The following is a 14763-nucleotide window of genomic DNA, read 5'->3' on the forward strand; positions in this document are numbered from 1 at the left end:
TCTTGAAAAGGAATATTACCTCCTCTGGAAATCCATTAAGATTTAATCACAGAACATCATTCCTGAGCATAAAATTGCCATCCGGTGATCCAGAACTTCCCTGGCAGGATGTCTGAGCCTCAGACAAGTGTACCAATTCCTTGTTCAGCTATTAAACACTTTGGAAGTTATCTGTCTGCAGGCATGCTGAAGGGAACAAATTTTGGCTATCCCTAGCATCATCAGTTCCCCTTTAAAAACAAAAACAGAAAACCCACACCAAAAAAACAACTTGTGCAGGATTAGATCAAGAAAGACGTCTTCAGACAGACTGCGTGAAGGTCAGTCACGAAATGTCTGTGAAGGAGAGAACAGATTTGCTATTGGGAATAATTACTGAAATACAATAGCAATCCAATTAGAGCTAAGTGATAAAACATTTATTTAGAATGAAGTAAATACACCACTTGCATCCTGGCAGCCCAGCCGGCGCGAAGCAGGGATAAGTTAATGCTATGGCCAATCATTGCAATGTTTAACACTGACAAATCTTATCAAAATAAATGAATTCCTAATGACCCAGGCTAATCTATCCATGGCTTACTGAGAACCAGCTTAGGTCTCAAATTTAATTTGTGCTTCCTAGATGAAAAAGCCATCTACATTAAGCTTGCACTGTGCACTTAAAAAACAACTATCAGCACAGGAGAATCTGAAAGCAAATGCCCCACACAGGCAACACTGGATTAGACAGTTTCTTGATGACTGTTGACTCGTACCAGAGAATAACTGTGTGACTTAATCACACACAGCTCCCCACATTTGTATTTTTACCCATAACTGCAATATTTGTGACCAGGTAATTAGCGATGGGACAAGAGGTGATGGCCTCAAGTGGCATCAGGGGAGGTTCAGGTTGGATATCAGGAAACATTTCTCAGAAGGAGTGGTGATGGGTTAGGCTGCACAGGGAGGTGCTGGGGTCACCATCCCTGGAGGTGCTCCAGAGCCAGGGAGATGTGGCACTGAGGGACGTGGGCATGGTGGGATGGGTTGGGGTTGGACTCGGGGATCTTAGAGCTCTTTTCCAACCCTAACGATTCTATGAATTATCACAAGGCACACCCAAAAATAAGTTTTATTTACTAAAACTTCTGCTTTCACGCAGATACGAAACAGACAAAGAAGGAAGCAAATGAAGTGGCAGTGGTAGTTTATAATCCTGAGAGTACCACAGGATTTTCAGCCCCATCAGTGCAAGCAACTAAGAGGCCACAGCAGAAGGCTGGGGCAACAAGAGGCTGGAAGCTGGGATGGAGGGGAACAGCTGTGGGTTTGCTCAGCCCGGGCCGGGCAGGAGGGACTCGGTGAGGCCTCCCACCGCCCCACGGGAGCCGGAGGACTGGCCTTCCTGTCAGTCACACAGAGCTCTCTTTTCCATGATGAACTGCTGTGAATTGAACAGAAGGATCACACGGCTGTACTCTGAACACAATGGTAAGAGGTGGCTGAAGCCAAAACTCCATTGCTGCTATTTGCAGGATCAGGTGCCGCTGAGATGACATTGCACTAAGCATGTCTGTGCCAAAAAGCATTTCAGTTTCCAGGTTTGTAGGGTTAGACTAAAATACGAATAGTTGACAGAAAGTGAGATCACAGCTGTGGCAGAGAAGCGCCTTTTATTAGAAGGTCATCCTGCAGTGACAAGAAAGGCATCTCTGGACATTTATTTTGAAACCTGAAGAGTGGCGTATAAGGTTGTGCTGCGAGAGCTCTCTGGAGCCATTAGCAGCCTGCCATCGAGATGTGCAGTCATCTTTTAGGAGCTGTATTAATTACACAAATGGAACACCACAGCTCTGCTGGAACCAGTCCAGCTGACTGCAGAACTGCAGATTTGGGCTAGGCATACAGAGCGCCCGGCACTCGTAAAGCCACTCTGAGTTCAGCCTCACAAAGTAAAGGACAGAATCCTTGTACACATACCATAAAGCCTTCCTTATACCAGCGCTGCCTGGTATCAGTTCATATTTAGAAAAGCCCAGGAAATCATCAGCCCAGATAAGCCAGAAGATGACAAAGGCTGATTGCAGCATCCAGACCTCCTCACACCGAGCAAGAGAGGACAAAGGAGGTGAGCAGAGCCCTCCAGACAGTGGTACTTCCATACAACGCTGCAGAGAAACTGGAATGATAAAGAAGAAATAGCATCGCCAATTAAACCAGCACAAGATTTAGCTTGTCCTCCAAGAGTAAGGAGTGCCAGTGAAACCAGATGATTCAGTATCGTCTAGTCCCAGAAATGGAAGTACTCGTTGCGTTCATTTTGCCAAATTAGCTCTCACAAGTGAAAATTTTCAGAAGCTCGTGAGCTTCAAAGGAAACCTTCAAAAGGAAAGTAGGTTTACAAAGTCCTCCTATCTGACTGAAGGAGCTTGCTGAGTAATGAAACTATAATTCCTGCTTTTCTGTAAGATTACTCTTCTCTACTCAATTTGACAGCAGAAGAATCCTCGTTTTGTTACTCCTCCCTCTTCAAAGCGATAGCTATCAGCAGCTAGAGTGAATTCTAGAATCACAGAGCCTATCAGGAGAAAGAAACATAACCTCAGGAACACAATTACTCTACTCAAGGCACTTAAGTTAATGCTGCATTATTTAAAATACCTGCTCTTGAAGCCACAGTGAGAGATTTCTTCCCTTCTCTCACACAAATGGGAAGCAGCCCGGTGACCGGGAGCAGCCAGGAGATCCCACTACAAATGTGTTCTGAACTACCGCTGGATCTAGCAGGAGATTAAGAACCAGCACTCGTACCAGTTTCATAAGGGGAACATTCATCTACAAAGAAGGTAATTTAAATCAACAACCGTGAAGTGATGAATTACTACATTAGCAATATCAAACTAAAATCAGATACTTGGTACATGAACACATATTCGTCAAGATTCCAGGAAGCTGCAATCTTTAGAAAGACAATTGTTGTCAGCTTTGGAAGATGCTTGTGTTTTAACAGGATGTCAGGAGCAGTAAGATCCAACGTTTTAGATCAACTCACTTGTGCTAAGGAAAGTACGACGGGCTCCTTGAACAAAGCTTGGGACCATGCTTTTACCATAAAATAATTTGTTATTCTTCAATTGCAAATAACTTTGCAAAGAATGAATTAAATTCTTTAATATAGCAAATTATACGCCTAAGTTTGAGAGCATATGGGTTTTTTCTTTATACTTTTGAGGATGAGAAAATATGTTAGCAAGCTCTCACAGGCTGACAAGTCATCTTGGAGTTGGACTCAGTGATCCTCAGGGGTTCCTTCCAACTGAGGACATTCTATGATCCTAGGATCCCTGTGAGCACAAGCTCAGGACCGAGCTCTGCACACACACAGTGAACACCGCTTTTGTTCACTCTAAAGAAAGCAAAACTATTACTGCCATTCCTTGGACATAAGGCCACAAAGAGTCCCCTGGGAGAAACAGCTGTCATATACACAATTACACAGACCCTTTCACTGAGGGATCGAGATCTGTTGCAAGGCAATTGCTTTGGTTTGTCCTTGCTGCCAACAAGCCTGCCATTCCACTAGAGCTATAAGCCCTCTCACCTTCAGTCTCAGTTTTATTGGTTACTCGTGCACATGCACTCACTCCTGAGCAAGCCTCAGCTCTCAGGCAGTCAAAATGCTCTTCTCTACAGTGCTCGCCCTCTCTCCTTACCACTCCCCTCCCTTTACTTTTATTTTTTAAATTTAAATAATTCTCATATCCATTTTCAACCTCCATTTGGGTGGTTAAAATAAGCACAGATCTTCCACTGACCTCTCATTTCACAGCCTTAGTCCCCTGTAGTCTCAGCGCCCTCCGCCAGCTTTGGTTTGGATTATGTAACGTTGAGACAAATTGCTCACGTAGCTAGGATGCACAAGACAGTGCCTGATCATTACGTGCAAGCAACACTTCATTAATATTAACATTTCCAATGGAACTGTAGTTTTATTTGCTTCAGGCTACTTCTTCGAGATCACAGATGAACTCTAGCAGCTGGACAGCATAATTTGTACAGTACGAATAGGACTGAGTCATTTCATACAGCAGAGCAGAGAGATGCCAATTTATTCAACCAGAGCAAAAAGTGCTCCATCATTAATGAATTCAACCCGTGGCAATATGAGCTGAAATCTCCTCACATTAAAAGCAGACCGCATAACACTTGATACGTGTCGAAGCTTATGAGGATGAGCCTTCCCATAATTATGGGCCATCTCAAACTAAATCAAAGCAGAACGTGTTTGACAGGCCCTGTGATTAAGGGAGAGCTCCTGAGTGACCATCAGTATCAATGCTGGCTTTCCTAACTCATCTCTTTTAATGAACGTAAGGCAGAGACATCTAAGGAAAAGAGTACACACTCATCCCAACCCATGGTGCACATAATTGAGGACTCCTAATGAAAGAGGAGGAAGCCCTCACAGCAACGAAAGCCTTTTATGACCAGACCGCCTTCTCCTGGATATCTACAATTTCTGTTACATAAAAAATCCAAAAATATTATAAATTTACAGCAGCTTCCTTCCTTCTCCTCCACAGATTTTCAGTGCACACCTAGGTCTTTAAATCTCATTTGCTTGAATTGCTAATTTAGTCCACCAACTACTGCACCAGCAGTGAGATGTGAAGGTGCATGACGTGCACGTTTCATACCCCACATTATCTGGGTCAGGTTCTGATGAATTGTAGTAAGAAACAATGTTAGTGTCAGGGCCACGAGCAGCAGCTCAGGCTCCCCACACAGCACGTACCCAGTAAGCACTTGCTAACACCCCTTCAATTCATGACCTAGGAACTCATGTGCTTATCTAGAGAGAGCAGAAAACAACGTCACAATGCACAGTTTTTTCCCCAAAGCTCCGAAGGCTGCTGGTAAAATCCATTTGTTTTTCAACTCCTGCAATTAAGAAATGTAATAATTCATAGAGGGATTGTTTCCTGCTCAGGAGGAAAGCTTTCCCATGCTTTATTCCGACCCAGCAGGAAGCGAGTTTATTGCTGGAAGAGAGAGGTAGGTTGTCTCTTGCCTGTATGTATGTGCAAATATACCCAGGCATATGAGACAGATGCACTTGAGTGGTTCACTACCACCCTGTCTCGTGGTTGAGCCTCCTGAAATGCATTACCTTCTGTAAGCTGCTCAGTACTCTATTAGTCAGACTTCCCATCTTCATCAAGCAAAAAACCTCTTCTGCTTTCAAGCCCCCACCATCACAAATGCAGGAGTGCTTAATAAGCTACGAACAGCAAAAATAGCTGTGCTAAACACAAGCATCTCTTTCTCATTTCAGTGTCTCTGAGAATACAAACAGATCATTAGCTTCATCTTAGAGCTCTGCCAAACAGGGTGACTGAAGATGGATGAGCATCCAGCTCAGGTCCCAGAGGTAACGCCTTGATGCTTCGGTCTGAACGTAACCGCTGCTCTAACAGCGAAGGCCATACACAAGTCCAGTAGTCTACCAGTACTCAAGTGAAGGAAAAGAAAATCCCTCAGAGATGAGAGTATGGACAACTCCTCCCACTGATCAAAAATACTGCCCTGACATCCATACGACTTAATATTCTTGAACAAATGAGGCTGGCTGCTGTTTAATGTAAAGTCTGCCAGCAAGCCTGCTATTAAGATGAAAGGCAAAAAAAAAATAGCACATATGGAAGACTTATCTGGGGAGATTTATGTTCTCCACAACTCAAGAGCGGCAGCATAATGCTTCTTACAGTGAGAGGGGAACTCAGTCCACGTAGGTGTTTCTATAAACAGTGTGTTATTTAAATGCATAACACGGAGAATGGTTTATGGCCCAATTACGCCTAAATGGACCCGTTGACTTTAAATACAAAACTGTACCACCGGACATTCATAATGCTAAGTAGCAAGAAGCTGCTACGTCTGCAGGGGAAGACGGATGCAGAACACATCCAATGCCTCTGATGAAATGTGAAGCTATTCTCTCCAATTCCTGCATTACCCATTTGGGTAACGTGCACCCAAACAACCTCAGCCAACTACTGCCATGGATCCACCTGTCGCTAGCTCAGCTGCACACCATTCATATTTTATTCAAATATCACATTAACGCAATCACACAAACATTTTGCTATCCGTATTCATTTTTCTGCTCATTTCAAGTCACTGCATTAGCAGTCACTGCTTTATATGACAAATTACAGGTTAATTTGGGGGTTGGAAAGCTTCCAGAACCTTGGCAGCAACACTTCTCCGGTTTAAGCATCATCCACTGTACGCCTTGCAAAGCCACCAAGACTAACAAGCTTACTCTGGATCATTTTTCTAATAGGAAATTGCCAAGTTTGCATCTCAGCTCATTTAATTTGCTAATGAAATCCAATCTCCCTTCAAAAAAAGTATCTTTTTTAGAGGACACAACCAAGCTGAGCAGCGTGAACATGGTAAAAGCGTAACAAATCCAAGACCACCCCAGCAATTTTATTTTAAACACTCACCATTAACGATATTCACCCGCACTTTACATTACCACAGTAGTATTAACTGTGTTACTAGAGCTTCTGGTCCATCTCCACACCAGATGCTCAACGCAACGTGTGCCACATTAAGGACAACCCCCACACCCACAATTCTATCCTCTCCCAATCCCTTATTCCTCTCGACCCAAAAACCAAACAGCTCAACTCACACCACATGATGGTTCTTCATTCTCCAGCATTATCTCGTGCTTAAACAAGAGGCACTTGAACAATGAAAATAGGACAGATTCAAGCACTAGACAAACTAGATCCTATTCCTCTTGGATCTGATCACATTACAGTCCAAGAAAGGCAGTATGTTCATCTGCTTTATTATAAAATTATGTTCCACTCTTTCAATTGAAAAGACAAAGTCATGCCAAGTTTCCACTATCTAAAGACCTACAGCAAATAAAGGAAGAGCGGAGTAAATGAACACGCTGCAGAGCTTACTAGCACTATATATTCTCACATAGAATAATTAAAAAGAAAAAGATGATTGCAGGCATATCCATAGCTCAGATTTATTGCACTGCCAAACACAATGGAAATGCCTTAGTGCAAATCACTGTTTGCCTACAGTCCTTCAGCTGCTGCTCAGGTCTTCACAAGAACAGTTAAACTGCAATCCATAAGTAATCCAGTAGCTATTGATTTGTAAGTAAAATGTGTCACAGCGCAATTTAGTATCTGCAGTTTCATGCAATCACTTGAGTGCTTTGAAAATGCATAAGAGAATGTCACGGTGACATTTTTAATGCTGCCTAAATGTTTATGCTGAACGTCCAGAAAAAAAGCCAAGCAAAGGAAAGAGTTTAAGCAAATAGAATCGCAGCTCAGTTGACTACAACACAAAAAGAACTTCCTCGTATTATGTACGATACTACAATGCAAGGATGCTTCTCCTCGGAGCCTGAAATGCCATGAGCTGACTCAAGCAAGAATCACTTGGGAGGCTATTAGAACTTGTTTGCTAGAGATTTCTAAGACAACGCTGTCCAAAGTGCTGTAATTCAATGTCTCAACTATTTCTACATTAAAAAAAAAAAAAAAAACAAAGCAAAAACTGTTAAAGATAGATTTTTGTTTTTAGAAGGGCATGATGACTAGCTCAGAAGCTCGCAGTCTGAAAGGTGGCTCGCAGGAAAAGCTCATCTCTCCTGCTAATGCCACGCAAGAAAAATCTGTACTTCTTTATTGATTTAAAGCAGGTTTTATTGTGAGTCATAACACAAGCTGCCAAGTAAAACACAGACTTCTTTAAAAATATGAATCAATGAAGCTTCTTCACATTCAGCGGCTTCCAAATACCATTATTACTTTTATGTTTAGGATTACAAAAAGAATTTGCTCCAGAGAGTTCTGCAGCAGGCAGATGAGCTTTACAGTTAAATCAATTTAACTGCACGTTAAGCAAACAAGAATATGGAGATGGCTGAAAAACAGCTGGAGGCAATTCACGTGACAGATATCTGCAAGCTGCTAAAAGACACTGCTCCTCAGCGTGCCTGAGAAACCATTACAGAACTTCTCTGTGTGGCAGCAAGAATGCCAGCGTTATGCTGCTGGGGAAGAAAGAGGGTAAGGTGTTGAGGGAAAGTTAAGCTTTAGTTTGGTACTTTAGCTTGGTAATTAATTCTCATTAACATCGCGTCTATTGGGATCCAGTTACAGCAACGCAGCACAACCTGCAGCAGCGTGCTGAGCGCAGCTGGGCTTCACTGGGCACCGCTGTGCTGAGCCTCTCACCACGGCAGCGGTGCCGGTGTCGCACAGCACCTGCTCCTGGGGCCTCCAAGTGCCTCCTGCAGAACGCAGAGCTGCCAAGCACTCCTGCTGCAAATCCTAGCCACAGTGCTTCACGCTTAGAGCTTGTTCTGGGGCTCCCTCTTGAGGCTCGATGCTACGGCGTATTAAAGAAACTGCACTATCCTCCTGATTCTGCTCTAAATCCTTGCAAAGGAAAGGTTATCAATGCATCTCCTCAAAGCTCTGTGCACGAGCTTGAAGAGAGCATCGGAGCTTCAGAGTTACAAGCACTGCAATCGTAAAAAAGGTGAGAAAATAAAAACCTGTTAAGCACAGCGATCAGCTGAAGCGCCACTGCTTTGCTGACACAGCTTTGATAGCCACTGCAGGAGCTCCACAGACAATGATTCTGTTATTGTAAATCACGAAACAGAACAGCACGCACTGCTTCTGTTTGTACAGAAATAGTAACTTCATTTGGTGTAGAGGTGCTAACACATCCCACTCTTCTTTTTAAAGTCCTCTCAGCATCCATGTGCCTCCTGCCGGTCACCTCGCTCCACAAACACCCAGTGGCGTTACCCCCCGGCTCTGTTGCCACAAGCTGTTGCATGGGCTGACACCTCCATTTCTAATCCATTTCTAAGGCAGGGAATCCGTGTTTGCGAAAGTTCACAAAAACCTTGAAACAGGTTTTGCTGAAATTTCGCTCGTCTGTTAGGAGAAAGCAGTATCCCCCACAAACACTAGAGGGCACTCACATAGAGAAAGGCTTCAAAGTCAAATTTCATGAGAAAATGATTTTTCTGAACTCTTGCTGAATGTTTTTTTCCTCCCACAATAGCTAAAGCTTCAAAATCAGATAGCCAAAGCAGCCTCTGGCAACACTGCAAGAGCCTGAAGAACAAGCCTTGCCTATGACAGCCACATTTTGCAGCGGCCAAGCCCCCAGTCAGCGCTTCCCTCAGTCACTGAATGAACACCTGTGCTGGCCAACTGACTCATGTGTGACTACCTCTGCCTTCAAACTCTTGTGATTACCAACTCTGTGGGAACAGATTTCTATGAGAATTCAGAGCTGACGCAAGATTTTTTTCCTCCTAGTCATACTTCACCAAGGAGATTCATTCCCCTTACCAGCTCTTCAATCAAAGAAATACGTTCAACTCTTCTCCAGATCACGCTCTGCAGTCTCGCACAGACTATCAGCTACCAGCATAGCATCATTTTAAATCTTACATCCTATGATGAGGCTTATAGTCTTAGCAAGCTTTTCTTTTTTTAGGGTGGAACAAATTTCAACTTGAGCGTCTCAGTACAGTTACAGTTTATGCAGTACTAACTAAAGTAATACTAAAAAAAAAAAAAGCACAAATTCTAGAGATGCTAGCTCTTCACACTGCATGCCCCGCTGGGTTTGAAACACCTAAGCTATCTGCTGTTAAAAGCATAGCCCTTTATTTACTGTATCAGCTTAGCAGTAATTTTGTAGAAGTTAAAGATGCGTTCTTACTTTTCATGGTGCCCTCCTCCTCTTCATCTTCGGTGTTTATGACCATTGTACCCAGCTGGGATTCCAAGGTGCCATCATGCTCTATCATGGTATTGGCTCCATCGCTCATTGTGTTGACCACTCTTATGGTACCAGTTTCGTCTCCGCTCGCCCTCACCATGGTACCTGAATCAGTTTCATCTTCCTCCTGTACAAAAATACCAGAAATACATTTTTAGTGATGGTGGTGAAGTCCAAAGAGTGGCTGTAATCAGGGACACTGGAAAATCTTACTAATTCAGAGATCTCGACAGATACACACAGAAACCAGCAACATTTTGTTTTATGCACTTTGATCTCTCCCTGTTATCTCCAAAAAAGTAAAGAAAATTCTTCATACTGCCAGCGTGCCAAATAAAAACAGAAACAATCACTGGAAGCTTCTCAGCAGAACCAGCATCTCATTGCTGACCTGGTGAGCCGGCCCTAAATAGACTGCAATACTCATTCAGTCATCAGTGTTTCTATTCATGTTGCCAGTTTTAACAGTTGATCTAAAACCCCTGTCTTAAGTGATATAGTTCAGTGAGGAGGTATTAATTATGAGACTGCAACAGTTCTCAATCTGTACTGTGCATGGCATACTGAAGAAAAGCCATTACCCTACGTTTTAGAAGTCTGCTTTCAACATGTAGGTGGGTTTATTTCTATAAAACTCAGAAGCACTGAAGAGAACTGAACCAAAAAGGAATTAAATAAATTATCAAAGCCCAATCATTTTTTCTATCAGATGAAAACTATTTCTTATCCTACCATTCATTAACAGGTATTAATATTGCAGAAATTAAATTACCGCTGTCAAAATTCAAGTGACAGAATCTGTAAGAAAAGAAACTTCTGAAACAAGTTCTAGTAGTAGTGAAGAGTGAGGTCAAAATGACTACAATCTGTTTAGTTTACCAGCAACGTGCAGCTGGGATCCCACTACAACAGCAGCAGAAATCAATTCCTAGGCTTACAGCAGTGGTACTTATTAAATCTGGTAAAAACAAAGTTTCTGGGCATCCCACCTTGGAAATTAATATTAAAAAAGTAAAGCTCATATTTTGGTTTGAGGATTAAGTTTGCTGTTCTTTAACCTATGGACAGTCACGGGCTTACAGGTTTAACCCAACAAACTACATCACTCTATCTCAATATCATTGGCAGAAGGAAGAGCACCTTTTCAGACTCTGGTGTTCCGTGCATTTTCTTTGCTCTGTTAAGCATGTCTGTATAAATGTATCTCCCAACCTCAAAGCCAATAGCACGAGGAAGGAAAAACTACCCAAGATGTTAATGGAAGAGAGGCATGCTTTATGTGGAGATGAGTGGGTGAGAGGATGTAATAAATTCCTTTGCTACACATCACTGAATGAAGAACTACAGCAGAAATTTCCACAGCACTTTGAAAACACTCGAGAACACTTTTCTGCTAGCAGACACGGAGTGCAGAAGCTTCAGGAAGACAAACACGGACAGAGACCACTCAGCTCCTCTACAGAGGCACCATCCCAGCACCACCACCCCAGAACCAAACGAGAGACGGTCGGGACAATGTGCTTTGGGTCAACATCACGGCAACAGAACCAATAAAATTACTTCCACGCCGAATGAATATACAGTCCTAAACCAGAGAACTAGATTAACAGCATAGACCATTTTTTACTGTGCAACATGCTCCTCATGTCCAACCTCTGGAAAGGACTGTGGCCCACAATGCCTTCTACTGCCTGTGTCATTTACTCTGAGGCAAGCAGAGGCTCATGAAACAGCTTTCAACATGCTTTCCATATTCACATGCTGTAACCACTGGAACAAGGCACCCAGGACAGAAATTCACGGCAATCCCCTGCACACTTGTCATGCCCTCACCTCATACTTCTGGCGGTTGCTCTTGTGTAGTACAAAGTTTCTATAAGGGATGTTCTAAAGCACAACAACAGTGAAACAACATAACATACTTATATTATAGTGCATCAGAGATATGAGTTCGTATTAAGAGAGCAATCTAAGACATGACTCTACAATGAAACATTCTCACTGCTGCATAAATAACATTATCCAGTTAGAAACCCATACTAAGTCTTTTGCATGTGCTACTATGTACACACAGTCAATGGCAGGTCTCAGCTATGCTTTGAGCTACACTCTAAGTCATATATGCTGACTGTCCCTTTCATTTGCAAAGGCTGAGCAGAGCTCGACCATCAGGTTAAGCAGCTGTAAGCACAAAACTCTAGAGCTATGTAAAACCCATGGGCAGTTGAACAAAATATTACAAAAATAAGGAACAAAGCAGCTTAGCATTATGCACGGTCCAAGAGTCTGAACTTTGTATACTGTTGCCATTAAATACTCACTGAATTTTCTTCATCTTCTTGATCCAGTTCACGCTGCTGTGCCTCTTGGCGTTTCAGTTTGATATCCATTGCTTCGTTAATCAAATCGCGCAGGATGGACGCTCCTTTGGCACTTTTCACAAATGGATGCTGTGTAGTACGTTAAAGTTAGTAAGCATTGCACCTGAACCAACAAGTAACAGTAAAACACCATTACCGTGGCCCATTTCTAATCAAAATTAACTTTTAACTCAATACCTTGCTAAAAAAAAAAAACAACAAAACCAACACAAAACAAACCCAAACAAAAAACCTTCTGTGTGGGACAGGAGGGAGATCTCCTATTCCCACAGACAAGATCACGCCCTAAAGGCACTAGTGCTGTGAGACCTTGGGCTCGTTCCCCTCCCACAAGCTCTACTTACTCCTTAACAGCTGAACTGTCAGCAACCAATTACAAATGCCTCCACCATTCTGAGCAGTTACTTTCATTTAGAATCACAGAATGGCATAGGTTGGAGGGGAACTCAAAGTTCAGCTAGTTCCTTTGTAGTGCTTTAAGAGACAGCTACTTGGCATTGCTAGTGAGAATTTGAAGGTTAAAAAAAACAACAAACAAAAACCTCCACAAACACAGGAAGCTGAAGTCAGAACTAGATCCTAGGGAAGAATTGAAAGGCTGAAGTTGGGTATAAGGTTTTTAAATCAGCTATAAGAAAGTGAATTCTGTAGTGAGAAGGATCACCCAAGAAATGAAAACAGCCCAATGGGCACAGCACTGCCTACACTAGCAAGCCTTCCCTAGAGTTCACATTCTCCCAAGACAAGGCAGACCTGCAGAAGCTGTGTTGCAGTTGCACGCTGCTCGGGGCTCTTGACAAGACACTGCTTCACAAAGTCTGTGAAAGCATCTGACCAGAGCTCTGGTTTCCGAAATGTTGGAGGTGGATTGGTAGGAATCATGAAAATTGCCTGAAAACAGAAGAATATCCCAGGTTTCCAAACAAAGTTTAAAACTTCCTAACATAAACATATAAAAATACACACAGGCACTAAAGAATGATACACATTTCAAGTCTGCTGCTTCTGAAGAGTTTGTACCAATATTTTATATGTTAATTTGCTCGGAGAGAGGATGGAGCAACAAAAGCAAGACTTCTGTCTGAGCCATGATACGCACCAAGAGGTGTGAATCTGCCATTTTAAAATCTTAAAAATATGTGCTTGCTGGCAAAAAAAAGTCACTTTGTATCATGCACAGCATGAAATATATTTCTTCATACTCAACACTGGAAGATTCAGCTGTGTCCTGACAGATAAGGATCATGATTTTCCTTTCCTTGCAATTTCTCTTTGTGTTTTATTTAATCAACTGTACAAAAAACTGACAGACAGCAAATCATCTTCTCTAAATCATAAACAAGATGGCATCTTGATATGCCATTCGCCCAGCCGTAATAGCAAATCACTTACGCATCGCAATACATTTTAAAAAGTCACAGTCCTCACCCGCATAGGATGAATATCTGCATAGGGTGGTTTGCCTTCAGCCATTTCTATTGCAGTGATTCCCAGTGACCAGATGTCAGCAACACAGTTATATCCAATCTCTTGAATCACTTCTGGAGCCATCCAAAATGGGGTCCCTATAACTGTGTTCCGTTTTGCCATGGTATCCTGAAAAGAGTAGGATAAAGATCCAGACCGTGGCAATTGTATTAGCCACAAATACTCATTAATGATTTACAATCTTAACTATCTTCCACCTGCACAGACATATATTACTAGCATAAGCAAGATAAGAATATGAAGGGCTGCAGAGAGAAACTGAAATATGCTTGCAGATGTTAGACACGAACTGAAGCAAACAGCAAATGTTATTACAAACCATTACTTAGGTCTAACAGCTCCCACGGAGGAAGCTCTGCTGCTGTTTAAATGTCTCATTACGTTGATGTAAAGTGCTAAGAACACTCCTGAATGTCTCAAAGTCTCCACAAGCACATAACGCTTATACGTACGTTAGAAAGAAAAACTGAAGTGTACATAGTCATCTTGGTTTTACTTACTGTGAGTTGTCCTGCCACTCCAAAATCTGCAAGTTTAGCATGTCCCTCTGTATTTAGCAAAATATTCCCAGCTTTGATATCCCTATGTATTTTCCTCATAAAATGCAGGTACTCCAGTCCTTTCAGTGTTGATTGTAATATCGTAGCAATTTCTTCCTCTGTGAGCTAAAAAGAAGAGTTACTGTCAGCCTCTCGGTTTCTGAGATGGAACACAGAGGTGTTCCAGTTTATACCTCCCTGAGATTTACTGACTGTCATTTAATTGCCTCCATTAAAGGCTGCCATACTGACTAATAGAGAAGTACAAATATTTCCAGTTAGCAACCTTCAGTATTACGTATTAGAATCAGCTTACAACCATCCACACCAAAGCCTTTCAGGCCTAGCAATTCTTACCCTGCAAAGCCACAAGCAAGGCAAAGCAGTCTGTCATTCAGAATCTGTCTGGGCTTTCAAGAAAGCCAACCAAACATCTTACCAAAACCATGCCAACTGATTACGTTAGCCAAACAACCCAAACTTGATCAACACGACCAGCTCGCTTAACTTCAGGG

The 14763-nt window shown here is 42.4% G+C and overlaps 1 protein-coding gene across 1 annotated transcript in view; it reads right to left on the reverse strand.

Annotated features, from left to right (window-relative positions):
* STK4 (serine/threonine kinase 4) overlaps positions 1-14763 on the reverse strand; it is a 40207-nt gene that overhangs the window by 20804 nt on the left and 4640 nt on the right. The window contains exons 5-9 of the mRNA XM_021416515.1: positions 14210-14374; positions 13650-13817; positions 12975-13112; positions 12162-12290; positions 9781-9967 (exon numbers count right to left, since the gene is read on the reverse strand). Of these exons, the coding sequence (XP_021272190.1) occupies positions 9781-9967; positions 12162-12290; positions 12975-13112; positions 13650-13817; positions 14210-14374 (787 nt within the window). The remainder of the gene's footprint in view (positions 1-9780; positions 9968-12161; positions 12291-12974; positions 13113-13649; positions 13818-14209; positions 14375-14763) is intronic.

The sequence above is a fragment of the Numida meleagris genome, chromosome 19 (genome assembly GCF_002078875.1).
Source record: "Numida meleagris isolate 19003 breed g44 Domestic line chromosome 19, NumMel1.0, whole genome shotgun sequence".
NCBI classification, from domain to species: Eukaryota; Metazoa; Chordata; class Aves; order Galliformes; family Numididae; genus Numida; species Numida meleagris.